We start from the raw sequence: 27,719 nt of genomic DNA, 5'->3' as shown, positions 1-27,719 counted from the left end.
GCAACATTATTTCTGGTGAACTACACACTTACGATATGTGCATAATTTTAGTATATATTTCAATAAAAATTTTTAAAAGTTTAAAAAATGTTTTCTAGCAAGCTAAATATTTTGCTAAATACTTTTCCCAAACCTACAGAATATGTTGTTATGCTTCTCAAAAATAGTAGAAATTTTGGGAATTTGAAGTAGAATTTTGAAGATCAGTTGTTACACTGTTAAATATAAATATGTGATAAGCAGGTTGCATCTAACCATACTTCAAATAACAATATTTTCTGTAGAACATCATTTGCATTCTACCATCACGCTGATCTCCTAGATGAAGTTTTGCTCAATTCCTGCTATTCTAGCAATAGCTATGACCCTTTCAAACTAAATCCATGGCAATTACATGAGAGGTTGTGTCATCTTGCTCATGTTATTTAGCCCTTTCATGGCTTGGGTTCCTTATCTGTAAAGTGGAAATAATAGTAGTACAGATAAAGACTCAATGAGAATTCATTTAAAGCACCTCTAACAGTACCTTGCAAGTATTACTTAATAAATGACATCCATTATTATTAGTGATCTTTTATAATGTCACTGTAATGTGACTTTGAGGTCAGTATTAGAAAATGCTTACAACAATCTAGGAAAAAAAACATTAAGTTGTGAATATCACCAAATCAAGATGTATATATTCATTATATTTATGTAGGAGAGTATTTTTGAGATATTAAAGCAATATAAACATATTCACAATTTATTCCTATTTCTTTGTTGACCTATGGCTCCTCCCTCCATTGATAAAATGATACTTACTACCTTAAGAATCTAGCCTATAACAGATAAGTCATTGCTCAACTTTATTTCAAATTTCTTCTAAGTCCATGTGATAAAATAGTCTTGAAAGTCAGGATTTGCTGAGCGAGAAAAGTGTTTCCTAAATTCCAAAAGCCTTGTTTACCTGTCAAATGAAAAACCTTGGGGATTAGAGCATAGAGTTTTACCATAATACACGATGCCACACAGAGAACGCAGGATATATTTCAGAGACACTAACTGTGGCAAGAAGAATAAATAAAAGTCCATACAGCACGAAGAAAGCAAGGAGATTCAGAAGGGATATAAATAGAGATAGGAAGGACACTACTAGAATTCCTGAGAAGAAATCTGGTACCTGGAGGACAGACTGTTGGAAAAAGAATTCCTAGATGGGTTGAAAGCTGAGGGGTGTTGTGTCCCACTTCCCATTTGTTAGCTGGGAGGATCATAACACAGAGTGCACCAGATGAATATGGGAGAGCCATCATAAAAGGAAATGGCAACAGAGCACAGTTAGGCTTGAGATAACATTCCTTATATGCATGAATAAAGATGACCCTGCGCATCCAGGTAGGGGTATGCAGAAATGCTGCAAAAGCAATTGTACCCGAAGAGACTTGGCATCTGACCAATGCAGGTGCAGAGTATGAGCAATGATTACCAGAAATGAGTGTCCATACAATACCCAAAGCCCAAGTTTCAGCAGAGAGTAGCATGCCACGCCCAAGGACCAGGCTGTATGGGGACCATCTCAGCAGGGAACAGTAAGGATCCAGATCCTAGCAAGAAAACTGTAGACCTTTATTCACTCCACCCTCCATTACCCTGAGGACACATAAACTTCCCTAAAGACACTGCATCCATCCATCTAAAGATGCCATTTTTTAATGAAAAGGGAGAAGATTTTCTTACAGAAAGGAAAAAAGAAAAAAAAACCCACTGGAAAAAAGTTTGACTTTCCAATTGACTAAATGTTTATTCAAATGAGGCTGTTTTAAACCAGAAAAAAGGAGTTTAATTTAGGTTTCTCCCATCCTCATCAAACTCATCTCCTACTACCATTAGCAGGAGTGGAGGTTTGAGAGCAGAAAGAGATATGTTATAGAAAAATGTAGAAAATACAGAGAAAAGTATAGAAAGTTATATTTTTGAATACCTGAGAAGCAGTGTGTAAACTTTTAGCCTTAGATAGATTGATAGATATAGTCTTAAATCCTGTTAAGTAAAACATATAAGTTGAAATGGAGCTGGCTGAATTTACTACACTATAATGGACTTATAACTTAGAGGAAGGTCCAGGTCATCCATCACCCTAGACAAGGAAAACTCTATTAACATCCATAAACTTACCCTGGCAGTAGAGCATGGACATTGTTACTCAATAGAGTGAGAAAGAAAAAGAATTGATGCTTTTGAATTACGGTGTTGGCAAAGAATATTGAACATACCATGGACTGCTGAAAGAACAGATCAGTCTTAGAAGACTTAGAAGAAATACAACCAGAATGTTCCTTAGAAGTGAAGATGGGGAGACTGAATGCCTTACTATGTACATATCATCAGGAAAGACCAATTGCTAGAAAAGTACATTATTTTTGGCAAAGTAGAGGGCCCACAAAAATAAGGGAAAACTTCAATGAGATGAATTAACACAATAGTAGCAACAATGAGCTCAAATATACCAACATTTGAACTCAGTCATGAAGATGACAAGACCGACCCATCAACGTTTTATTCCGTTATACATAAGGTCACAATAAGCGGGAGCCAACTCGACGGTAACTTACAACAGAATGATCTCACTAGTCAATTTCTAACTGATAAGTACAATTACTTTTACTGTTGGACAATGACCTTGAACATGTTCCTTCTCCTTAGTAATTCTCTAGCATAAGGCTATAGCTGTAATTCTATAGTGGTGAAATGGTTAAGGCTCCTCAAAGGTCAGAGGTTCAAATCAGTCAGGGGCCCCATGGGAGAAAAGACCTAGAGATCTGCTCCCATAAAGATTACAGCCTAGGAAACCCTATGGGACAATTCTACTCTGTCCTATATGCTTGCTATGGGTCAGAATCCATGTAATGGCACACAACAACATGAGTCTTAAATTTTATGTTAAAGTCATATTCATTTTCTTAAGCAGGTTTTTTAGAGTAACCTGGGTAATAGTAGGTGGTAGGTAATAGTAATCAACAAAGGGGACACTCAGGACATGGGCAAATAATTTTATATTTACTTTAAAAAATGGTACAGCTTTCAGATAGTCCATTTCAATTTAATGGATCTTAATTTTTCCCACCTACAAAACAGGTACACTTGAATTAGAAGATCCTCCACTTTCCCTTTCACTTCTAACATTCTATACTTGAGGAGATAGGTTTGGAGATATGAGAGATTACTGGATTGGAGTATTTTTGAGCAAATTGGAACAAAGAAACAATTAGGAATTATACTTAGGCCCACGATGAAAACTTTGATTTCAGATCATGGATATCCAGAATTGTAGTTGTTGTTAGGTGCTGTCCAGTTGGTTCTGACTCATAGGTACTCTATGTGTCACAGAAGGAAACACTGCCTGATCCTGCACTATGCTCACAGTTGTTGTCATGCTCAAGCCCACTGTTGCAGTCACTGTGTCAATCCCTCTCATTAAGGGTCTTCCTTAGAACCAGCAGAGCCAATATTTATTTTTAAGCAATCACAAATAGGGTCTCGGACAGCTAGTTTTAAAACACAGGTACGAGGTAAGACATGAGTTAAAGGAATAAATTTACAAAATTTATTTTTCATCCATTTATCCAACAAATAATTTTCAATCTCTACTACATGCAAGCATTATGTTAGTAATATAAAATGATGCAAATATGAGGCCTTTCCTTAAAGTAAGAGTTTAAATGAGAAAACTAAGTTTCAATTTGAATGACTGCCAAGATCATAGGTATGTTCAGGAAGATTAATTGGAAATAGTTTCCAAGGCTGTAATCTTTACAGAAGCAGACTGCGTCTTCTTTCCCCCAATGAGCCACTGGGTGGGTTTGAACTGCTAACCTTTCAGTGAGAAGCTGAGCACTTAACCCCTGTGCCATCAGGGCTCCAGTGTCTAGGAAGGGCTGTTGTTACTGTTCTTAGGTGCCATGGGATCGGTTCTGACTCAGAGCAACCCTATGTTCAATAGAATGAGACACTACCCTGGTCTCGTGCCATGCCCACAATCGTTGCTGTTTGAACCCATTGTTGCAGTCACTATGTCAATACATATCATTGAGGTTCTTCCTCTTTTTTGCTGACCCTCTACTTTACCAAGCATGATGTCCTCCTCTAGGGACTGGTCCCTCCCGATAGTACGTCCAAAGTGCGTGATACAAAGTCTCACCATCCTCGCTTCTAACAAGCATTCTGGCTGTACTTCTTCCAAGACAGACTTGTTTGTTCTTCTGGCAGTCCACAGTATATTCAATATTCTTCACCAACACCATAATTCAAAGGCATCAATTCTTCTTTCGTCTTCCTTATTTATTGTTCAGCTTTCAAGTGCACATGACGCGATTGAAAATACCATGGCTTGGGTCAGGCACAACTTAGTCCTCAAAGTGACGTCTTTGCTTTTCAATATTTGAAAGAGGTCTTTTGCAGCAGATTTGCCCAATGCAATACGTCAGTTCATTTCTTCACTGCTGCTTCCATGGGTGTTAATTGTGGATCCAAGTAAGATGAAATCCTTGGTAACTTCGATCTTTTCTCCGTTTATCATAATGCTGATTATTAGTCCAAATGTGAGCGTTTTTGTTTATGTTGAGGTGTAATCCATACTGAAGGAAGGACTAGCATCACTTTTATAGCCACAAAAATTAAAGAACATGTTACTATTATAGGATCATCCCTGAGAGATTCAAAACCTATGATCTGTAAACCTCAACTAACTGGTAAACATAACACCATCTCTCTTTTGAAGTATATATAGAAATTGAATGGAGTCATGCTCATAAGACCGATTTTGTGATCTTTCTTAAAGAGACTCTTCTCCATTTACTCACATTCTGCCCTCCAAAATAAAGAGTAGTAATGGAATTTACATCACCTACTGTTCCAGAGCATATGGGAAATGTACCATACGTTGTATTCAATAGATAATAAGGTAGGTACCTCTTTACCCTTTATGCCACTACCAGGATAAATTGTTCTAAATGTTCAGTAAATTATGTGCTGTATTAAAAATGGCATGAGCTCATTATTCAATATTTGTAGTGGAGCACAAAGTTCCTGCGTGTCTCCAATTTAATCTATTTCCAGCAGAGAAAGGGTTTTCAGTGATTTGCATTAAAACACTTGCAGCACAACGAAAGAAGGGTCAGACCTTCACACTGCTTTTTCCCACTAAGCATTTTTGAGCAAACCTGAGTAATTACTCCACAAGATAGATCTTACGTTCATTTAGTCACCAAGCTTTATACCTAGTAGCAGAGTTCACCAACTTAACTCAGAGCAGTCTTCTTATTTTAACATAGCTGTTTCTATTTATAAAGTTACACACTCCACTTGGTTCCTTCTTCCTCCCTGTCTGAGACAGTTTACAAAAAGAAACCCCAATCATTACATAAATGTGTTGCCAGGAAATCCAAGTGTTGCTTTTTGGTGTAGAGTAAAAGTCCGGCACCTTGGCTTAAGTCTTACTCATCCTAAATCACATCTGCTCTTTGTGGCACTTTCTCCTGGCTAAAGAATGCGCTCTGAAGTTTTACCATATTCATTAAAAGGCTGCCTTTGCTATTCTAACTATTCATGTTGTGGGTTCACAGATGTCCGGAAAATCAAAGCCTGCTGCACAACAGGAAGTATCCACTGCCAAGTCCTTTGGAGAGTAGCAACACATCCACAAGAGGATCCAGGTGGTAAGAAATTTGAAAAAGAGATATATATAACAGCCATTTGAAAAGAAGAAAGCCAAAGACAAGGCAGACATTGAGACTCTAACTCTCCTTTCAACTTAATGGCAGCTGCAGCAACTGGACATGGTCATACAACCAACATTGTGATGTGGGGTGCAAATTTGGAAACTTTCTTATGAAAGAGAAAAGAAACTACTTACAAAGCAGAATGAACATGGGGATAAGATGTCTTACAATTCCTTAAAATGTTAAATTTAATTAAAATTCAATTAGTATTCGATCAAGTCTGCAGAAGACAAAGGGAAATATTGTGGTGTAGTGGTTAAGTGCTACGGCTGCTAACCATAAGGGTCGGCAGTTCGAATACGCCAGGTGCTCCTTGGAAACTCTATGGGGCAGTTCTACTCCATCCTACAGGGTCGCTATGAGTTGGAACTGACTTGACGGCACTGGGTTTGTTTTTTTGTTTTTTATAATAGCCATATTATATGTAGCATTTTTTCTCATTATCTTGTGGAAAATGAATTGTAGACAAAGTACCTGGACCACTCTCCATCCATCCTGCCTAAAAGGACTTCTTGCCTGTTGGATTCTCTGCAGTGTTACTCTTCAGATGGATTTTATCTTCTCACCTTTTAATTAATTCTCTCAGCTGGATTCAACACAGACCATACATAAAAGTTAACCAAAATGTATATAATGCCTGAGTGATTGGCCATCTCTGAAAAGAACTGAGGTTAAACTCTGCCCCCAATTCTAGTTTTGCACTGTGTCTTGTAATAAGGTGGGTCTTTTGAAACTATTTTAGCTTGTTTTGGGTGAAGCTGACCTCTGTTGGTAAGGTGCTGAATAAAAAAAGCTCTGAAGAAAAAAACTATTAGTTATCTGCCTGGGATAACTAGACAAAATGTGTTGCAATTCCTTCCCTGAATTTGAAATGCTTTGTTATCTTAAAGGCAATTTTCCCCATCCAATAAAAACAGAAAAGGAAAATGAGTGACCTTAAAAAACATTTTGAAAATCTTAAGATTCTCACACACACAAATGCTTCTGATGATTTCGAGTGTAGACAGATGCTTTCTTCCTTTTTGTACTTCCCAAACATTGTCAGTGGTCTATTGTTAAAGTGTGGACCTTCTCCCAGACCACATCCTGTCTGTCTTATGGAAGAGAAGTATGCTCCTGAAGTAAAAGGAAAGTCCTGATCTTTGTGGAGGTCGTGGAAGGAAAATGCAGAAAAAAATAAATTAACTGCCATATCTCAACATGACACTACATTCAACTCTGGGCCCATAAAACTTATGATAGAAATTACTTGATGAACTCAGGGAACTAAGCTGTGTTCATTTTATTGACAACTTCAAATTTTTCTTACAAAAGGAGAAACAAGTATATTCAGTGTCAACAATAGTTAAGATATAATGATATAAGGAAAGAGGAGGAGATGTAAATGCTTGAAACTCATTTTTAAAAAATTCTTCTTTTAATTTGAATAATTATTGTTAAGGAACAAACATTTTCCATTAAATCTGAACTAGAGAACTGAGCATTTATCAATGAATCTTCTATTAAATAAAGCAAATAATATATTTCAAAATTGATATATATAAGTGTATTTTAAACTACCGTAATATATACAAAAATTAGAATTGATAGACAACTAGAAAAAATAGGATAAAATAAAGAGCAAAATCAAGAAAACTTGATTCATAATTAGTGACTAATCATCTCAGTTTGCCCAGAACTGAAGAATTCCCAGGACAAGCAAACTTTCAGCACTAAAACCAGTATAATTCAGAGAAAATCAGGATGTTCAGTCATCCTATGTAACAATTACTTTCCTCATCCAACATTTTTATGATTTCTCCTTTCTCATTTATCCTTATTAAAACTGGGAGATTTTTCTATTAGAATTACCTTCCAGTATGTAACATCTTCACTAATTCTAAATCTCTTAGGCTAATTCATTACGCAAAGGTAAAATGGATGAAATTCTAAGGAATGAGCTTCTTGACAATGGAATTTCAGAGAGTTCACAAATTAAGCTGTAAACACAAAATTTGAATCTTAACTAAAAGTTTTTAATGCAGGAAGATCTTCTGTTAGAGAAACCCCCTGCCATTTTGTATTAGATGTGTTTGGGGTGCTTGTCTCCTTTTAAGTGAATTCATGTTCTTAACTACTCCTCCCTCTTTGCTCAAGGTTGATTCAGCCAGACCTGGGGACTTGGCTCAAAGGTCAATAATCTAATATTCTTTGTGGAGTACACCAAATTTTCAAAGTTAACATTTTGGTGCACTTTAATTTTTTTTAAAGAAATAGCCTTGTCAAACTTAACCATGAAATAAATAAATAACTCCTTTAAAGGATATCAACTAATATTCAAAAACTTCAACGGACAAGGAAGTTTCTATGTATTTGTAAAAATCATCAAGTAGTAGAAACAGTGTTGTCAAAGCATGTCTAACTTCACGAGGGATAATGACCAGGATCAGCCCAAAGCTGATTCCCATGAGGTGGAGGTCAGAAATACCTCCACTCTCCAACCTTTTTTTAACAATTCTGACAGCAGCCATCCCTCCCATGGCACTATCTACTTCTTTTCTGGTTCGATAATCTACTGCAATGGCCACAGAGAACTCACAGGTCATACTTACAGTTAAGTGGTTTATTAACAACCCTCTCAGGACCAGCAGCATATAAAGCTACTACTTACTTTTTGGGGTTCATTTGGAAGCTACTGTCCCACTGACAGTACGTGCTGTCAGGAGGCAGGGCCCTGTGTAACAGTTTAAAAAGAAAGAAACAGGAGTGTGCCACAAACTACTGTTTTTACAGGGTATTGTGTGAGGTGGTGCTGAATCATTGAATTTTTGGTTGAAAAAACATGATTTTGAAAATGTTTATTTGGTACACTTATGTACCTCTGAACTCTGGGGGTAGGCTGTGTGTTCACAAGGGGTACACATATGTACTTCTAGACTTCAAGGGTATGATTTGTGGAATGAGGCATAAAACAAAAGCCATATTACCTACCAAAAATTCAGACATACTTAATGATTCAGCAAGTCCTCCATTACTGAAAACATAGTATCAGAAGTAAATTAAAAGGAAAAAATAATTGGGTCAAAAAAGAGTTACAGAAGGTAACAGGGTACAACTTGGAATCAGGATCAACAGTCTATATAACTAAGGATCAGGATCAGGAAGCATGTAGGCAAAGTATCCCTTCTTCAGAACAGGACAGCTCTCTCAGGTCTTCTCAGCCTCCTGAGGACAGGTTCCACTAGCACCCCGCCCCCCAGGGTAAGCTCTTCTTGGCCCTGCTGTACATCACCACCCACTCTGCCACTGGGCCCCTTCTAGGCCTTTTGATGTTGACTCTAATGCTGGGCCCCTTCTGGGCCTCTCACTGTCTTCAGTCTTACAGCCCTTGACTCATGTTACAGCTCTTTTAGGAGGTTCCTTGCCTCTTCTCTCTCTTTGCTTCTCTTTTCTTTCTTCCTTCTGCTTCTTTCTGCTGCTTCTCTTCCTGCTTCTTTCTGTCTGAAAAACCTTTGGGGTTCGCTACATATATACACAATTCCTTGTTAATTTCAAGGCATGGCCCCTCCAAGCAGGGCCACATAATGACCAATCCCCTCTTGGTACACCACAGACACTTCATTTGCATAGTAGGCTATAGTCACCTCATATGTATAGTCCATAGTCACTTCATTTGCATAGTATATTGACCAATCCCTGCAAGATGAATACCAATCTCAAGGCAGATTGCAGCCCAGGTCCAGACAAAAAGTACCAAACCACAAATTGTTTACAGCTTACCTAGGAAACGTCAATCAACCTGGACAAATTAACAAACCCTCTAGGACAGAAAACTAGGGCAAAGGGATTAGGGAAAAATCTCTTAAACTGTTTTTCCAAAGAACCAAGGCAAAAGGCCACATAAAAGAATTCATCTCACCACAGTATTCCATAGACCCTTTTTGTTACTGTTGACTGATCTACTTAAATGTAGGGTGCAAAATCATTTACCAGTGGTAAAGTAAAAATGTGATTTGTGGATATGCTTCTTTCAGGGAGTACACAAGTTCAGCTGTTAAAGTGCTTGGGTCCTTTTAAGTGTTATACCAAAATCTGAAACAAAGCCAGTCAGGATTAGGATGATACAGGCTGTTAGCCAAAGTCCAAGGGCACACGGTGCTCTCTTCTAGAGATAGTTCCAGACTGCACTGAGCACTAATCTTGGCACAAACAAACCTGAGCCCTAGCCAGGGGCAGATTAACCAGTAAGCAAGGCAGGCAAAGGTTTACTTTTAGCAAGGTATGCATGGGTTTACTTGTGTTTACTCACATCTTTGATGTGGTAAAAAACAGGTGAAATTGTGTACTACAGATTAGTAAGTACACCTATGCGCACCTTGCTTATTGGGTACTCTGTCCCTTATTCCTAGCCAGTAAACCACTATGGAGATTATTTGTATTCAAAACGAGATTACTTGACATTTCATTTGTATTCCACTAATTATTTCTTTAAAGTAGATGGAACCAGGAAATTTTGAATAACACAAATAGATTACTGTATTTATATAACACTGTATGTAAATTTTTCTTGGATCTACTATTACTAATATTCTAAACATGAATAGCTTTGTGCTAAGACTTACCTGTTCTGTTTAAAATTTCTCTCTTTCTTCCAAAAATATGAAAGTGGCTTAACATTAAGTGGTATAAAATTATATTTAATAGTTTTTACATGGAGAGCATATTTAATGAACACTTCTGATAACTGGCCATTGGAAACCTTAGGGATCACAAAAGAACACCGTCTGACTCACTTGCTTTGGACAAGTCTTTAGGAGGGATCAATCACTGGAGAAGAACATCATGTTTGATGACGTAGAGGGCCAGCAAGGGTGTGGGAACTCTTGATGATATGGATTGGCACAATAGCAGCAATGCTAGATTCACACATGCTGGCGATGGTGAGGATGACACAGGATTGGGAAACGTTTAGTTCTGTTTTATGTAAGGTCGCCATGAGGCAAAGTAAACCTGAAGGTGACTAACAATACCACCATGCTTTTAATAATAACCACAAGTGTGTGAAGTTGATATTCTTACCCTAATCTTAAAGTTGAGAAAACAGTGATACACCTGCAAGATCACACAGATGGTGAGCAACTACGCCAAAACCACTTCTGTCCACCAGGCCTTCTGACTTCAATGTAGCACCTTTCCATTATACTGCTGTTACCCTACTGCAGGATTGACACAGTGGCTGCAACAATGAGCTCAAAGGTAGCAACAATTGTGAGGATGGAGCAGGACCTGGCAGTGTTGCATTCTGTTGTTGACAGGGTTGCTATGAGTAAGGACCAACTCGACAGCACCTAGCAATAATAATCCTATTGCAGTAGGCATATATGCTCTGCATATTTACATTATAGGATCAAGCTGGTCTTTTCTTTTTATAATCCCAATTTTCTCTACATATCATGTACGTTGCATATATTTTTTAATTTCACTAAATCCTTCTTTGGAGCCCTGGTAGCACAGTGGTTAAGAGCTCAGGCTGCTAACTGAAATGTCAGCAGTTTGGATCCACCAGCCGCTCCTTGGAAACTCTATGGGGCAGTTTTACTCTGTCCTATAGGGTCACTAGGAGTCAGAATCGACTCAATGGCAACAGATTTTAAATCCTTCTTTAAAACAAGGGAGGATCTAAATAAATGGTTCTCAGGCAGGAATGATTTTGCTTCCCAGGGAACATTTGGCAACATCCAGAGACAGTTTTTGGTTGTTACAACAGGAAGGGGCATCTAGTAGGCAGAGGCCAGGAATGCTGTTAAACACTCTACAATAAAAGGACAGCCCCTCAACAAACAATTATCTGGTCCAAAAATGTTGCTACTGACAATCTTGAGAAAACCAGCCTAAATACACTCAAACCTATACTAAAACTATAACTATTGTAAACTTGCATTATCATTGTTTCTGGTATTCCCAAACCAAAATCAAACCATTGCTGTCCAACTCATAGCATCCCTGTAGGACAGACTGAAACTGCCCCATTGGATTTCCAAGGAGCAGCTGGTGGATTCAAACTGCTGACCTTTTGGTTGGCAATCAAGCTCTTAACCACTGTACCACCAGGGCTGGTATTCCTGAGTAATGTTAAATAGGAATTTAATGTTGCCAAAAAGAATGAATATACATTTCCTTAGTGTCCCAGTTATTGTGAAATACTCCCCATAAAGTCTATAATGTTAAGATAAGTTATTTTACTTACACACACACACACATTGCCTTGTATATGGCAGGTATGCCATAAATTGTGGCAGACTGACTGACTAGACGAATGATTTACAAGACAAGAAAAGTCACTTAGAATCCATGACATAGACTGAGAAGTGGTAAATGGAAGGAGTTACGTTTCTGAAACAGCAGCGTTGCTTTGGCATATAAACCCCCCGTCCCAAATAAACCAAGCCCATTGCCATCAAGTTGATTTTGATTCATAGGGACCCTATAGGACAAAGTAGAGCTGTCTCACAGGGTTTTCGAGGAGTGGCTGGTGGATTCATCTGCCGACCTTTTGGTCCGCAGCCGAACTCTTAACCACTACGCCACCAGGGTTTCCTGGAATATAATAAGTCTAGCCAAAATTAGAGGAAAATAGCTGAGAGAACATATTGTTGGAGATAAAGATAAACCTATGTTCAATGGAAGAAGGCAACACAAGAGTGTGGATATTAAAAAGCCAGCCAAAGGAGGGAAGAAACAGCTATAAAAAGCAGATGGTTTGAAATAAATGAAATGTGGAACAGAATCCAAAAAATATGTGGGTCAGCAGAAAAAAAATATATATATAATATATATATATATATGTCAAAATGGATCCCTGGTGGCACAGTGGTTAAGAGCCCAGCTGCTAACCCAAAACCTGGCAGTTCGAATCCACCAGCCGCTCCTAGGAAACCCTGTGGTGCAGTTCTACTCTGTCCTATTGGGACGCTATAAGTAGGAATCTACTCAACAGCAATGTGTTGTTTTGTGTTTATGGGTCAAAATAATAATAACAGTATCTAAAAGTTCTGGCAAAAATATCACACTATTTAGAAATTTTTTTTTCAAAAAAAGTCACAGCAGGATTTTATTAGAAATATAAGCATTCAAAGGAAATAAAAAATATATAATCTGTATATTTTTGAAGTCTAAAAACTTAGCAATTAAAATTGATCCAAACTAAAGGTAAGTAGTAAACACCATGAAAGAGAAGTAGAAAACTAGGTAGAGATAGTCCCATAACTAAATCAAACAACAAAGTCCAACATCTTTTAAAAATTCACCTTAGATTTGTTTTTTTTTTTTTTTTTTCTCCTATGAGCTACTCTTAACTACCTACCATGGTTTGCAAGAATTTTGATAGGATTAGCTTCTTTCAATACTAGCACGAATTTTTCAAGGGCCCATTCACACATTCCCACTCTGTCCCCCTTGGAACCAATTTGCAGTGTGCTGACAGGAGCTACCCGGTGTCTCCAGGCCAAGAGAACCAACACTCCCTCACACGCTATGCAGCCACCCATCTGGCAGCATATATGAGGCAGCAAATGCCTTCTTCCTGCTGTGATGCCTTGCTCCACCCTGATTCTTTTGCTTAACTTCTAGAATTCAAGTTTGACACTGTTTTGGCCTTGTTGGTCTGGCTCTGATGAAGAGTATCCAGAACTGGTAAAAGAAGAATGCTAAAAGACAGTGCTAATCAGTGGGGCCTGAAGCAAACAGAAAAAAGAACATAGAGTCAAAAGAGAGTTACTTTCTCGGATGTGAGTTTACATAAGCAACTTTGAACAGGAGAAATTGAAGGTTGTTAGCAAAATCATATGGTGAGGACAAGTCATAAGACCATCATGAGGATTTTATATACTTTTGTACAGCTAAAAGTTAATCTTGGATTAACTGCAAAATTTTTATTTTCTTTCTGCATGACTTGAGTATAATCATGGTCCTTTTCATATTCAGTGTTCTGCTTTTAGAGACACATCCCTATAATTCAGGACAACCGATGTTTATCAACAATCTGGAAAACACTTCTTGGCACCTTATGGTGTTTTTAATATACACATTTTTGCTTAATCTTGGATATCTGAGTATATTTCCTAGTTTCTTTTGCAATTAGATACAGTCATAGGACCAAGTCCTGACCAGTGGAACTGGGTAGAAGTGATATCTGTAATTTCCAAGCTTCCTCTGCCATTTTTAATTTTCCCTCCTTCACTGACAACTGACTGAGATACCAAGTACAAGACCAATGAAAGTTTCTGGGTTTCTGAGTTATCATACACAAGTCTCAGTAAATTTTTTGTGTAAAGGACCGAAGAGTAAACATTTTAGGTGCTGCGGGTCATACAGTCTCTGTTGCGATTACTCTACTCTGCCATTATTGCAAAAAAGCAACCATAGATAACATACAACCAAACAGTCATGTCTGTATTCCATTAAAACTTTACTTGTAAAATCAGGCAGTGGGTCAGATTTGGCCTGCAGGCCGCAGTGTGTCAACTTTTACTAAATGGACTGGTTGAAGTTGTGAAAAATATACTCTTACTGTGCTAAGAAACTGAGATTTAGGATTTATCTGTTAAGGAAACTAGCATACCTTAACTAACACAATGTCGTTTTGATTCTTTATAAAGTTTATTCCAACACATTCCACTAGAGAAAATTGTGAACCTGTCCATCCCAGTTTCAGTTTTATAAAAGTCCATTTTCAACATCAAACTATGGCAAAAAGAGATGTCCTTTGTTTTGTCTGTTTATTTTTGTGCATTTTTTTTCTTTTATGGAGACTGAATCACATTACTGTATTGGATAAATGATGAGTTTTTGGCACCACACTCTACTTTCTCATCTGGTAACTTCTTCTTCAGACACAATTGCAATACTTTTTTTTTTTTAAACAAATGATTCAATTTCCTGGGAGCATGGGGATGTCTTGCCACATGCCAATTAATGAACTATCTCACAGATACTGAGCTCTTCTATTGGCCTCAGTGAATAGGAATCCAAAGAAAAGCACTTCTTGAAGCAAAAATTGAGCAACAGTAGGGGCTGGAGGGCGGGTAGAGCTCAAGTGAAATTTGTCAAAGACTAACTTAGCATTCATGGGAAGAAGCCATGATTTTTTTTTTTTTTTCCTATTATGTGACTCAGTACCCACAAAGAAAAGAATGGCATTGATTATGACTGTGGCTTACACACTGTTGTCAGGGAGAGACAGAGAAGAAGATGAGAGAGTAAGGGCTTAGGATTCAAAACCCATTCCCATCAAGTCAATTCTGACTCATAGTGACCCTATAGGACAGAGTAGAACTGCCCATAGAGTTTCCAAGGAGCACCTGGTAGATTTGAACTGCTGACCTTTTGGTTACCAGCTGTAGCACTTAACCACTATGCCACCAGGGTTTCTAGACCTGAAATGGAATTTTAGCTCCACCCTCACATCTCTCTGAGCTGTTTCTACATTTGTTTAATTTAAATAATAAGAAATTAGGCAAAACATCTATCACATAGTAGTTATTCAAAATGTGTTAGTAACTATCATTAGTTTTAGATGTTACTTGCTGCTGAGATCACAAATTATTGTTTCCTACACAACCATAAATCTCTGTATGAAGAAAAATTATATTTATCCTTCAATACTTCAAGAGTTCTGTGGGTTGTTAATAAATAATAAGTTAATCCAAATGGCTACAGGCTTTAGTTCTAGGCTTGACCTTCTTCCATTGGTCTGATTCTTGGTATTTCAGCCAAAGTTTTGCTCTATCACACTCTCTACCTCACCTTCATTTTTGAACTATTCCTTCTTTACTGGATCTTTCTATCCTATACTTCATTATCATCTTTCTAAAATACAGACGTATCAGATTGCTATGATACTCAGCATCCCTCCCTCCATCTGCTACAGAATAAGTCCAAACTCTTTAGTGTAGCATTTAATACCCATCTTCCCACTGCTGCAACTCAGTCTCACTTCTCTTGCCCTCTCATCTGGTGATTTTCTTTTTTTCCCTCCAGACAGAATTGCAGGAAAATATATGCTAGCTTATGATTGCATTCTGCATTCTAGAAACAATAAAAAATCTGTAGTTTCCTAAACATAGTACTGTATTTCATGTCCTGGTAAATGCTGTTCTATCCAAAATGTTATTTTTCCCATTATTTGCTTGGATAAATCAAACTTATTCTTCATACATGGGGAATGAACCACTGCCTCCTCTATTGCACTACTGATCCTTAATATAATTAACTTTCGTATTAAACTATTAGATGTACTTACAACATAATACTAATATTTTTTAATGTTGACCACCAGCTATGTACTTGACATCATTAATATGCAATATCTTATACAATCTTTAGTACAATCTTACAAGGTAGCTTATATTATTATCCTCATTTCACAAATGCATAAACTGAGACTTCAGTATTAATTGACTTGCCAGGGTCAGTTTACTAGTAATTATTGGAAAGTTCCAAAAATAGAATTGTGGTCAGCACGTATCAAATACTACAAATGAGGACAAGAGGTAAAATGCCAACCAAGAAGAAATGTCTTTTCAGAAGCCATTAGTGATCTCTAAGAAAGGAGAATAAAATCATAGATCAAGAGAGTTAGAACAAATGAAAAGCTTAGAATAGTGGCAATGAGCACAAATTACTCTTTCAAAAGATGTATATGAAAAGTCTGAAAGATGGAGTGATAGCCTGAAGTAGAATGAAGGAAATGGTGATTATTAAAAATAATAAGAGACTTGAGCATTTTTGGAAATTGAGTTGATAGCGGTGGTTCTCAACTGAGGGCAATTCTTTCCTGGGGGACATTTAGCAGTGTCTGGAGACATTTTTGGTTGTCACAACTGGGAGGGTACTACCAGCATCTAGTAGGTGTAAGCAGGGAAGCTGCTACACATCCTATAATACATGGAACAGCCCCCCCCCCCCAATACAGAATTAATTGGTCCAAAATGTCCCTAGTGCCTAGGTTGAAATACCCTAGAAGAAAAGAGTCCTTGGAAAAGAAGAGATGGGAAATCCAAGAGAAATATGATAATTTATGGGACAAAGTCCTGAGGAAAGAGAAAGGGAGTAGATAATTTCTAAGGTTACCCTTAGAAAGTTTTACGAAGTTACTATTATCCTTGTTTCATTTTTTACAGATATAGAGATTGAAGTCCAGAGAACTTAATGACTTTTCCCTTAAAAATATAGAAGTTGAACTCAAATCTTTGATCTCACAGTCATATTATTTTCCCTATCCTGCCTAATACTTTAAAATCCAAGATTGGCTAAGGGTTTTGTTGGAGACATGCTATCAACCATATAGTTATTTGCTTAAAAATTAAGGACATGTCTATTAGTTTTATGTTTCAGTAAACAATATAGTCAATGTCTTCTTTTTATTAAGGAAAAGAAAGGTGTTTATGATACCAGTCAGCAAGACTCTAGGAAAAATGTATTTGGCAAATCATCAGAAATATACACATAATAAAGGCACAAAAAAAAACAATAAAAAGGTTATACTAGATTTCCAATAATATTTAATCACATAGAACTGACATCCAGATTTTTAATAGTTTCATAGCTAAACCAGGAACCTAGTCATAGTAAAAAGCATGAGATACAATTCTTAAAAGACTTTCTAAAAACACTCACTAAAGTAACAGGAAATAATATTATATTGTCACACTTCTACAAATTCCTTTTCAAAGGGCAATAAATGTACAGTATTAAAAAGCAAAGCTTCCAGTAAAAAGTCAAGCATCATCACAGCATTATTCATACTATAGCTACCACAAAGGCAAAAACAGTAAAAGTGACCATAATATCTTAATGGTGAAACTTGAAATATGAACTACAAAGAGAAAAAAGAAATAACGATGTTTCTTTAAATACAAATAACTGAATATGCACACAAAGCAGAAACAGGAAAGGAAGACGGTATCATCCAGGGACCTGTGAGCTGACCTATGCAGCTGTAGGCCTGGCCAGCTCTGGAAGCACTACCATGTGAGCAAGCCAACAGGAGTGTCAAAAGTCCTCAGCAATCAGGCGTCTTCTCCAAGAAGGAAACAGCTGGAAGCCAGAGCAAGTGATCTACTCTATTGACATCTGCTGCTATACTTCTATTGTGGACTTCCTTTTGTTTATTTCTATTATTCAAACCATTCAGCAGAGACCATGTGTCAACTTAATTGTCTTCTAATAATTCAAGGTTCTTGAGTACAACCAATGATTTATGTTCAATTCACTGGCAATACATATTTAATATTTAAAACAAATCTTACTATTCTATACAGAAATAAAGTAAATCAATAACCCTCCTCCTCCTCCCTCCCCACTATTCCCTACCTTAAGAGAAGTTGTAGTTTACAGGAAATTTTTCTGTAAATGGGACAGCTTTAGTTTGAATGCCTCTCCATTGAGATATTGGCAAGTAATTCAATCTCTCTAAGCCTGTTTCCTCATCTGTAGAATGGGGATAATAGAGTATTTATACCATAAGTCTATTTTGGAGATTCAATGAGATACTTCATATACAGTGTTTGGCCCAGTACTCAATATAAAGCAAGTGTTCTACAAATATAGTCAGTATCTGATCCTCTCTGATATGATTTTTCCAAAATACCATTGTCAGAGTAATTTTGTCTCATTCTTACATAAGAGCCTTCCAAACTATCTGCCTAATGAAGTCTGCCTCCATTTATAATCTGACCCAAAATCTTTCTTTAAACAATCTGCTCCAACTATAATGGTTTACTCACTGGACATGCTTGTATGTAAACCTTTCCTTAAAAGAATGCTTTTCCTTCTCTATATCTGAGTTCTATCAGCCCATTAAATTCCAACTACTTGATGGAATTTTTCCTGAATGCTCTATCCAAATAAGGGTTCCCTAAAATCCTACATAAAGCATTGCCCTCTTTAGCACTTATATAGGATTGCTCTGAGTCAGAATCAACTAGACAGCGACGGGAACCCACGCAATATATTTGCTTGTCTATATCACTCTTTAAGTTTCCTATATATTCAAGCTAACTAGTGCTTTTGAGTATCTTCTGCTTTCAGATGATAGTGCCAACACTGTGTGAACAAAACAGTAGGAAATAGTCCCTACCTTGGAGTAGGAAAATTAAATGACCACACGGCAATGTATATAAATGCCACCACTTTAAGAAGTTTCTTTAGATCTCCCCAACTGGTTGTAAACTCTCCTTTTAACCTCCACGGCAATTTGTTCATATTTTCCTTTGACTCTTGAAATAAGTCTTAAAGAATGGCCGAGCTTTGGAGGATAAGGTAAATCTAGAAAAAAATATCATGCATTATTTCATTAAGAGATTATAATGTAATAGAGAAAAAAGGCTTTGTAGGAATAGACTGAATTCAAATTCTGGATTTCTGATTTACTTTCCTGATCTTGGGACTATCTCCTACTCTCTCCAAGCCTCAGTTTATTTCTCTGTAAAAGACAGATAATAACACCTTCTCTGAAATGCTATGAGAATAAAATTACAAATGTCCTATAAACTATAAGGGAAAGAATAAGTACTCAAAAAAATAATTGTTTTACATAATAATGTAAAAAAAAAAATTGAGTTTTCATAGGCAATTCAAGGGAGAAAGAGTGAGTGGGCCCAAGGCTAGAAAGAAGTTGGAAATGGGAGTAGGTATATAAGAGAGGTGGTGGCAGACCATGCCGGAAGGAGGCTGGAAATTGAAAAGTGACGGCTAGTGAGGACTTCTCAGAGGTAGATATAGCCAAGGAATTTTCAAGAATAGGAAAGTCTAATGCTTAATTGTATGTTATTTGCTGAGCTGGGATAAAATAGAACCTTCTTTCTCAACCTGTTACCTCCATATACTTTTTGTGTTTGTTTGTTTGTTTTTGGTGTGGGGGGCAAGTTAGTATTCAATCACTTTCAAGTAATTGATAGTTAAAACTGAATTCTAAATCTAAAAAAAATTAATACCATGTTCACATTTCTTTTAAAATAATTTTTTATCCCACAAAAAAGCTCTTTAGTCAAGGTACCCTTTCACAAAGATGATAGAAAACATTAAATTATGCATAAAATAAAAATATACTTAACATATTAATTTTCCTTTTATTTCTGATTATGACAGATTTAGAAATATATATTGAGGCTAAAGAAAAAAGAACATTTTCCTTCTGCAGAGCACTATGTTATCTCTATTTGCTGCTAATACAGGTCTGGTATGATCCACCAGGCGCTCCTTGGAAACTCTATCGGGCAGTTCTACTCTGTCCGATAGGGTAACTATGAGTTGGAATCGACTCGAAGGCAGCACATATGATTCCCTAAAAACCAAAACCAAACCCATTGCTGTTGAGTTGATTCCGACTCATAGCCTAGAGGTCTAAAAAGCACGCACTTAGAAAGCTGGCTCCCCTATCCTTACACATTCCCCTAAGCCATGGTAAGGACCATTAGTATCACTAATAATTTGAGGTTAAAAAAAAAAAAAAAGAAGGATAAAGTACAAAAAGTCCTAAAGTTAAAAAGAATACAGTAATCATGTTTTTCCCTGGCTTTTCTGTTTTTAATTTTAAACAATTTTTTAAAATAATATTTTATTGTGTTTTCAGTGAATGTTTACACGGCAGATTAGGTTCTCATTCAACAACTCCACAACAAATTACTCACTGACACTAGTTACATTCTTCATGACGCATGAGCATTCTTATTATTTCTGTCCTGGTGGTTCTGTTTCCAGTAATCTAGTTTCCCTGCCCCCTTACCTTCTCATCTTTGTTTTAAAGTAATTGTTGACTGTTTGCTTACATATAGACGATTTTTTTTTAAGGAGCACAGTACTCTCAGGTGATATTCTTTATTTTGTGAGCCAATCTGTTATTTATGTGACCTCAGGGGATAGTTTACGTTCAAGGTTTAAACAGTATCTCAGAGCAGTAGTCTCTGAGAGTCCTCAAGTCACAACCAGTCCAGTAAGTCTGGATTTCTTAAGAATTTGAGGTTCTGTTCCACATTTTTCTCCCACTCTATCAGGATCCATCTATTGTGGCCCTGATCAGAATGATGGTTAGTGGTAACCTGGCACCACTAGTTCTTCTAGTCTCAGGGTAGATGAGGTTGTGGTTCCTGAGACAGTTAGTCCTGTAGACTAGCTTCTTCTCTGAGTCTTGGGTTTCCTTCTTTTTCTTTTGTTTCAGATGAGAGGAGATCAATGGTTGTATCTCTACCTCCAGATTCTTAAGTAAAGGTTCTAAGGCAAAATGATTCTGCCCCTCATTTGGGAGAATTCTCAGGTAGAATGGAAAAACATAACCATAACTGTATCAGAATAGACATTAGAAAATTCAAGAAGAGTAAGAAATCTGATAAGAGATAGCTAGGGAAAACTAAAGCTCTTAAGATATTGTGATGGAGTTTCCATATGTTTGTGATGTGGAGTCTGGAACTACTGCTATGTGTCTATTAAACGGCAATGTGACTCAGCAGTCTGGAGAATTTGGATGCTCCGGCAGATGACATCTGGGCTATAGTAGCTATACAGAGCTATGATGGAGGATGAAGAGGATGTAGAGGAGAGAAAAAAGAAAAAAAAAGAAGAAGAGATGACAATGATTGAGTGCCTAGAAGATCTAGACAAAGAATTTGTAAGCCATGAAAACTTACCAAAATTTTTTGAACTAGCAGGATGTTGAATGTGTTGGATAGATGATGGTAGAAAGACACAGGAGAAAAGGAGGCTAATTTGGAATTATTGCAGTAATTCACAAATAACATAAAAAGTACCAAAATATGGGTGTTAGTAATGGGAAGGTACCAAAGGGGATAAATCCAAGATATAACACAAGTGAAATCTCCAATTTCTGGCAAATTATGGGATGTTAAAAAGGTATGTATATCACAAGATATTACCATAGGAATTTAAGATTGGATGACTGGAATAATGGTATTTAATGAAGTAAAAACAGGAATAGGAGAAGGATATGCTGGACTGAGAATATACTTGGGACCCTGACATATATCAGTTCATTCTCTTTAACCAGACTGTAAGGCTGTATAGTTCAGGGACTACCACAGGACTCCACATAAGCCATTCTAATGACAGTCATCTATTGTGGGCATTCTCTATTCATTCTTCCTCCTTAGAAACAGAATCCACAATTTTTAACTAAGAACATTGCTACCTAGAAATTAACACCACATTTTCCAGTCTCCACTTTACCTAGGTAAGGCCTTAGGACTATATACAGACCAATAGTATGCAGAAGAATCTTAATAAACAAGGTGTGTCTAAGTCACTCCTTCTTGCTGAATGGAGCTCAATTACCCACTCAGTATTGAGGTGGAAGACTCAAACGGGTGAAACAAAGACAGCCTGGTTCCCTGACAACTTCCTGAAGTCACCGTATCAGCCACAAACTGCTTATCTCCAGATTTCCTCTACGTGAAAAAGAAATACATTCATATCTTGTTTATGTTATTATTATTTTGAATTGTCTACTACTTGAAGCCAAGCCTAATTTTCTCTAATATAATTAGCTTAATTATTTTTGCTATTTTCTTCAGTTTTGTTTTTTTAAAAGTTTACAAAACTCACAAAATATACTCTTTTTAACATTTTGAAATAGTCTCAAATGCTAACCAGGTGTTCTTTACATTTGTTTGAAAAAAGCTTTTAATGTGATAAGCGACATTCCTATAAGTACAACATTGCTTACCACAGGGTCTTATTGGAATATCATATGTTTGATTAATATGTGTGCTAACCAAGGAGATCATCCAAAATTCTATCGCAAACAGTACTCATGGATGGTAAGTCTTGGGCCAAGCCATTTAGCAAAGTTAAGCTTGACTAAACCTACAAATACAATAGCCATGGTCATTAAAGAAAATGAGTTTATCTATTTACAGCTAATACAAACATGCCATTGTGAGTACACAGAATATTAAATAAGAACTTGACGACACTAATTTTTAATTATTTGCATGAAGTTAATATTTAGGTCTTTTTCTTGATAATTCACCACTTTCCCATTTTTACTCTGGATTGTCACGATAGACTTTGAACTATAAGCTTGTAATTAAATATTTTATTTTAATTGAGTTTTCTTGCTTAGACAATGCTTTCCTAAAACCTAAAAGAAAGAATACAGCTTAATCATCTATTCCAAACCTCTTGTGTTATAGACGAAATGATCCAAGCAGATCTACTAACTTAACTAAATGTTTCTCAGGATAATTGCTTATTCACTCATGATTTGTTTGTCTAAATATTGATTCATTCAATTGCTACTAAATCATGATATGCATAAAGAATTGGGCTGGGGCAAAGCACAGAATTATATACGGGCCTTGCCATCAATAAATTTCCAATTTAGTAGGGAAAGAAAGAATAGTTATTCAGCTATTTAAAATATACAATAATAAATAAAGATGCTCTAAGTATTTCTGCAAACGAGGAATCACAGGAAAGGAAAGGTGGGAGTGGGTGGCTAGCAAAGGCTTTATGCAGGAATTTGCATTGGGGCTGCACCTTAAAGGCTTTGAACAGGTAAAGATCGATGAAATAGACATTTCAGACAAAAGGACTGGCTTCTTTTTTATTTACAGTGTTGATTTCCAAATGAAGTTTGCATGTATGATTGTCATTTTATATATGTGTGTGTGTGTATATATATATATATATATATATATATATACACTTTTGAATTATATTTGGGTAGAAAAATAAAAACATTTTCTGTGAAGCCAGAGGTGAGCATGGTAACTTTAGAAAGCTTAATGTCATACTTAATACTATACTAAACAGTGATGTTCATCAAGGTACAAATAAATTCCCATGAAGTTCATCAACTGCAGGGCCATGCTAATACTTAGCATCTAGAAAAAACGATTCTAGTATGGTTTAGGAACCAAGATCTTTGAGTTAAATGCTCACAAAATATCATAAATTAAATGACTGAAAAAGATGTCAGTAGTAAGTAAAACAGTAGGGTTTCAATTTATAAGTGAAAATCCAGACAAATGTGCAGTATTAAGAAAAATAATATTTAATTTTCCTTCAAATAGCAATGAATTAAGTCATCTAGGGTATAAATATTTAAACTGTAAGATTGTTTAAAGTACAAACGACATTCAGGGGAAAGTAGTGGTATCTATGTGGGTTATTAAAAACAAACCTTTATTCACATTGTAATATATATGAAAAATATGTTCCCCTTTTTTCACATCTGTGATTAGTTATGCTTATCAGGGAGAGAATGATGCTTAGGAATAACTAAGCACTTCATCAATAAATAGCACCAAGTCATTACAAAATATGCATATTCAAAGGATTTTGTTCACAACTTTTGCAACAACTTTAAACTATAAAATTTTTACACAGGCTAAACAGTCATCTTTTCAGCTATTCAAGTTACTTACTTTTTTACACTGGTGTGCCTCTACTAATCCCCATTTCACAGCATGCTTTATATTTCATCTAAAAAGAAATTTGCATTATAGCTATATAAGTCTGCAGGTAACCTTCAACCACTAACCTTACTGTCTTCTGTCTCCTTGGCTTTTCCTTGGAGGGATTTCTTCTCTCCAAATTCACAGGTTGATTTTAATGTGAGCTGACAAGAAAGCATTGAGCTCTCTGTTCCAGTAAGTTCCAAAGGTCTTGAAGAACAGTGCTGTGACCCAGTAGTGCCAAGATTTGGTATCGGAGGAGCAGTATGAACAGGCTTTGACCCAACAGCTGGCTGCCTCAATTTTGAGGCAACCCCAAGTACAGGCATGGCTTCTATAAAAGTATCTTCTTGCTGCCAAAGAAAATGCTTCTAACCTCAGTCTGGTAGACTCCAACTTTAGTATTTCCAGAACAAATACTTTAAACAAAACTAGCAGTCAACTTGATTTTTTTTTTTTTTTAACTAATAATATTACTTACAGGAAAGGCAAAATTTTCTTTCATCTTTAGTTAAGTATCTCTCTCTCTTTATTTCTTGCTGGGTCGGATTCTCGTTCTCTCTCTCTCTCTCCCCCTCTCATGAGTCAGTGTCTATGTAATACTACATATTCCTTCGGGGAGTAACTTTTCTTGAAGGGAATTGCTACAAAGCTCCTTCTCTGGGATTAGGGCGCTCCTAGTTTTGCTTTTTCTTCTCTCTACAGCAGCCTGAGTCTGAGCACTAGGAGTGAAGAAAAAAAAAAAAAAAAAAACGAGTGAAGAAGAGAGGAGAAAAACAAAAGGAAAAGCCCTTCAGTCCAACTGTCAAAGCAGCCGAAAGACCACAATAGTGAAACGACAAGAGTTCTTCCTGATTCCGAAATAACCAGCCTGGATTCTCTTTTTAAAGAAAGTCCCATCTCCCCACAGCCTTTAAAAAAAAAAAAGAAAGAAAAGAGAAAGGAGTGGACACGATTAATGGCCAAAACAAACAGCTGTTCTGGGGTTTTAGCCCGGAAACAATCTCAGCAACGAAGCTGTTTGTCTGATTTCCAGCTATCTTTCATTAATGACAGCCATGAGCCATGGTGTTCACTTTTTGTTTCATCCCATGAAATCAGGTTATGTTCATGCAATAGTGCAACTAGCTAAAGCTGCTAAACCATTCAGCAGTCCGTGCCTGCCTAGGATATGAAAACATAGGAAATGCGGAGAGCAGGGCACTAGGCAGGTAGTAATCAGTGTTTCTACATTTCATAACGATAAAGATAATAAAAACAGTCACAACTAACACTTATGCAGAAAGCACTACATAGCAGTTACTGGGCTAAGTACTTCACATGCATTGTAGTATTTAACCCTTGGAACGACTCAGTAAAAAAACAAAATGAAAACCAAACCCACTGCCATCGAGTCAATCCTGCCTCACAGCTGCCCCATAGGATTTCCAAGGCTGTAAATCTCTATGGAAGCAGACTGCTACATCTTTCTCCCGTGGAGCAGCTGGTGGTTTCAAACTGCTGACATTTCAGTTAGCGGTCAATTGCTTTAACCACTGAGTCATCAGGGCTCCTTGACTCAAAGGAGAATTTATTTTCCCTATTTTATAGGAAGGATAACAAAGACTCAGGTACCTTGGGTAATTTGACCACAGCCATGCAGCTAGAAAGTAGAGGAACTTGTACTAATCAAAGTAACTTTAAAAAAATCTTTAAAAACAGTTTAAAATAACATCGTTATTCAAGCTCATGAAGTCCACCTTAAAATTCTAAACTTCACAAAAACATCCAAAGATATACTCAAGAACTATGAACCATGTTGCTTTTATTCATAAAATTATTATAATCATATCAAATTCTGCTTCTGGTGAAAGCGTGCAGGAACCTACGGCAAAAGCAAAAGGTAGGTTTTTAAGAAAACCTCTAACATACATGTATACTTATCCTTAAGATAGCGGCCCTTAGATAATGTTTACAGAAGGAAATTCCCCCATCATTTTCTGTGGCAGTGTTGAGGTTCCAAAATCAATTTCCAACCACATAATAAGAATTAATTCAATTTCACCTCTCTTGCATTTCTGTTGAAGAATTCTGTAAGGCACAGATAGACTGACTCCTGTTTATTTTTCTTTATTTTGTTTAGAAAATACGTATTATAGTCATAAAATACTGTAAGAATTAGCAATAATGCAAGTGAAGAAAAAGTGGTCACTTAGTACAGACTCAATAAATGGTGATAATTATCAGCATCATAACCATTATTATAGAAAATGTCTCTCTATAGTAAAGAAATTATTTTCTTTGGCTACTCTGGCCAGCTATATAAATTACTGTGCACTTTTAGTGAAGAAGGACTAAATTAGAGATATAAAAATATAAGAGCCAATAAATAAAGTCAAATTTATATATTGTTGCTGATACAGCAAGTTAGAAATCTACAGGCTTTTGAAAAAAATAAACCAAATGGGTTTTGCACAACAGGATAATAAGGAGCAAATGCAATACTAGTAGTGATAAAAAAACAGCCTGATTTCTCTGAGGAAGTATGCTAATTACTTTACGATTTAAAAACCATTCAGCACACTACAGTCCCTTCTAGACTATAAGGTATTGCAGAGCTGGAGGTATTCATGTTCCTAATATGAGGTTTAATCTACATGACAAGAGATATGCTTCCTGTAATCCTCATATGAGTCCCTGGATAGTGGGTCAACAGTTAATTCTGTAGGTTGGTAACCAAAAGGTTGGAGGTTGGAGTCCACCCAGAGATACCTTGGAAGGAAGGTCTAGCAATTTACTTCCAAAAATCAGCCATTGTAAAGCAGACCCTGTAGAACACAGTTCTACTCTGACACACATGGACTGTCATGAGGTCGAATCACCGCAACAGCAACTGGGTTTAATCCTCACATTGCAAACAAAATGGCAGACCTAATAGGACTTGTGAGAAAAGTAGGATTGGGGCAGGCCATTCAAGACCTATGCAACTTTGGGACCAGATCACAAATACGAATAATAATTGGTACCTCAGAAGATGATTCAGACCACCCGAGTAAGACAATCAGCCCAGAATGCATTAAAAGAAAAAAAAAAAGGGTAGAAATGCTAGCAATTCTTTAATTAGCGTTGGTAGAGAAAATCCAGAGGAAAGGTAAATTCGGAGCCAACATGTTGGCCATTAAGAATGGCACAGGGAGTAGTGAAACCTGCAGATGTTTAAGAGCTGCTCAAAGTAAGGATGTGCCCGTTTGATGAGGGAGCCCAAGATACATACACCCATTTTTTTTAATTTTCTTAAAAAGGAGCTGAAAGCATTCCTGTTGACTGTATTGCATCCATGCTGAGGGCCTCTTCTTTTCCCACCAAAGGTTACAATGTTACTCTGACAATTCTGAGCCTCTTTGCCTAGAATAAATCACATATAAAGCTCCACAGCTTCCACATTATATGAACATAATTCCCCTACTTAATGATTGCAAATGAGCTAGTTATCATTTTAGAACCATATGGTGAGGCAGAACATACTGTAATG

The 27,719-nt window shown here is 36.7% G+C and overlaps 1 protein-coding gene across 11 annotated transcripts in view; it reads right to left on the bottom strand.

Moving 5' to 3' along the window:
* The window catches only part of NAV3 (neuron navigator 3), a 937,562-nt gene that overhangs the window by 389,811 nt on the left and 520,032 nt on the right, over positions 1 to 27,719 (bottom strand). For 4 of the 11 annotated variants that reach the window (XM_049883936.1, XM_049883938.1, XM_049883942.1 and 1 more), the window contains exon 1: positions 24,295 to 25,146. The exons of 2 other annotated variants lie outside the window; for them this stretch is intronic. In XM_049883936.1, the coding sequence (XP_049739893.1) occupies positions 24,295 to 24,537 (243 nt within the window). In that variant the 5' untranslated portion in view covers positions 24,538 to 25,146. Of the gene's footprint in view, positions 1 to 24,294; positions 25,147 to 27,719 lie in introns of those variants that run through there. 5 more of the 11 variants (XR_007517283.1, XM_049883946.1, XM_049883947.1 and 2 more) reach the window with 3 other exon arrangements.

The sequence above is a fragment of the Elephas maximus genome, chromosome 4 (assembly GCF_024166365.1).
Source record: "Elephas maximus indicus isolate mEleMax1 chromosome 4, mEleMax1 primary haplotype, whole genome shotgun sequence".
Classification (NCBI taxonomy): Eukaryota; Metazoa; Chordata; class Mammalia; order Proboscidea; family Elephantidae; genus Elephas; species Elephas maximus.
This window is presented reverse-complemented; position numbering and strand designations above follow the sequence as displayed.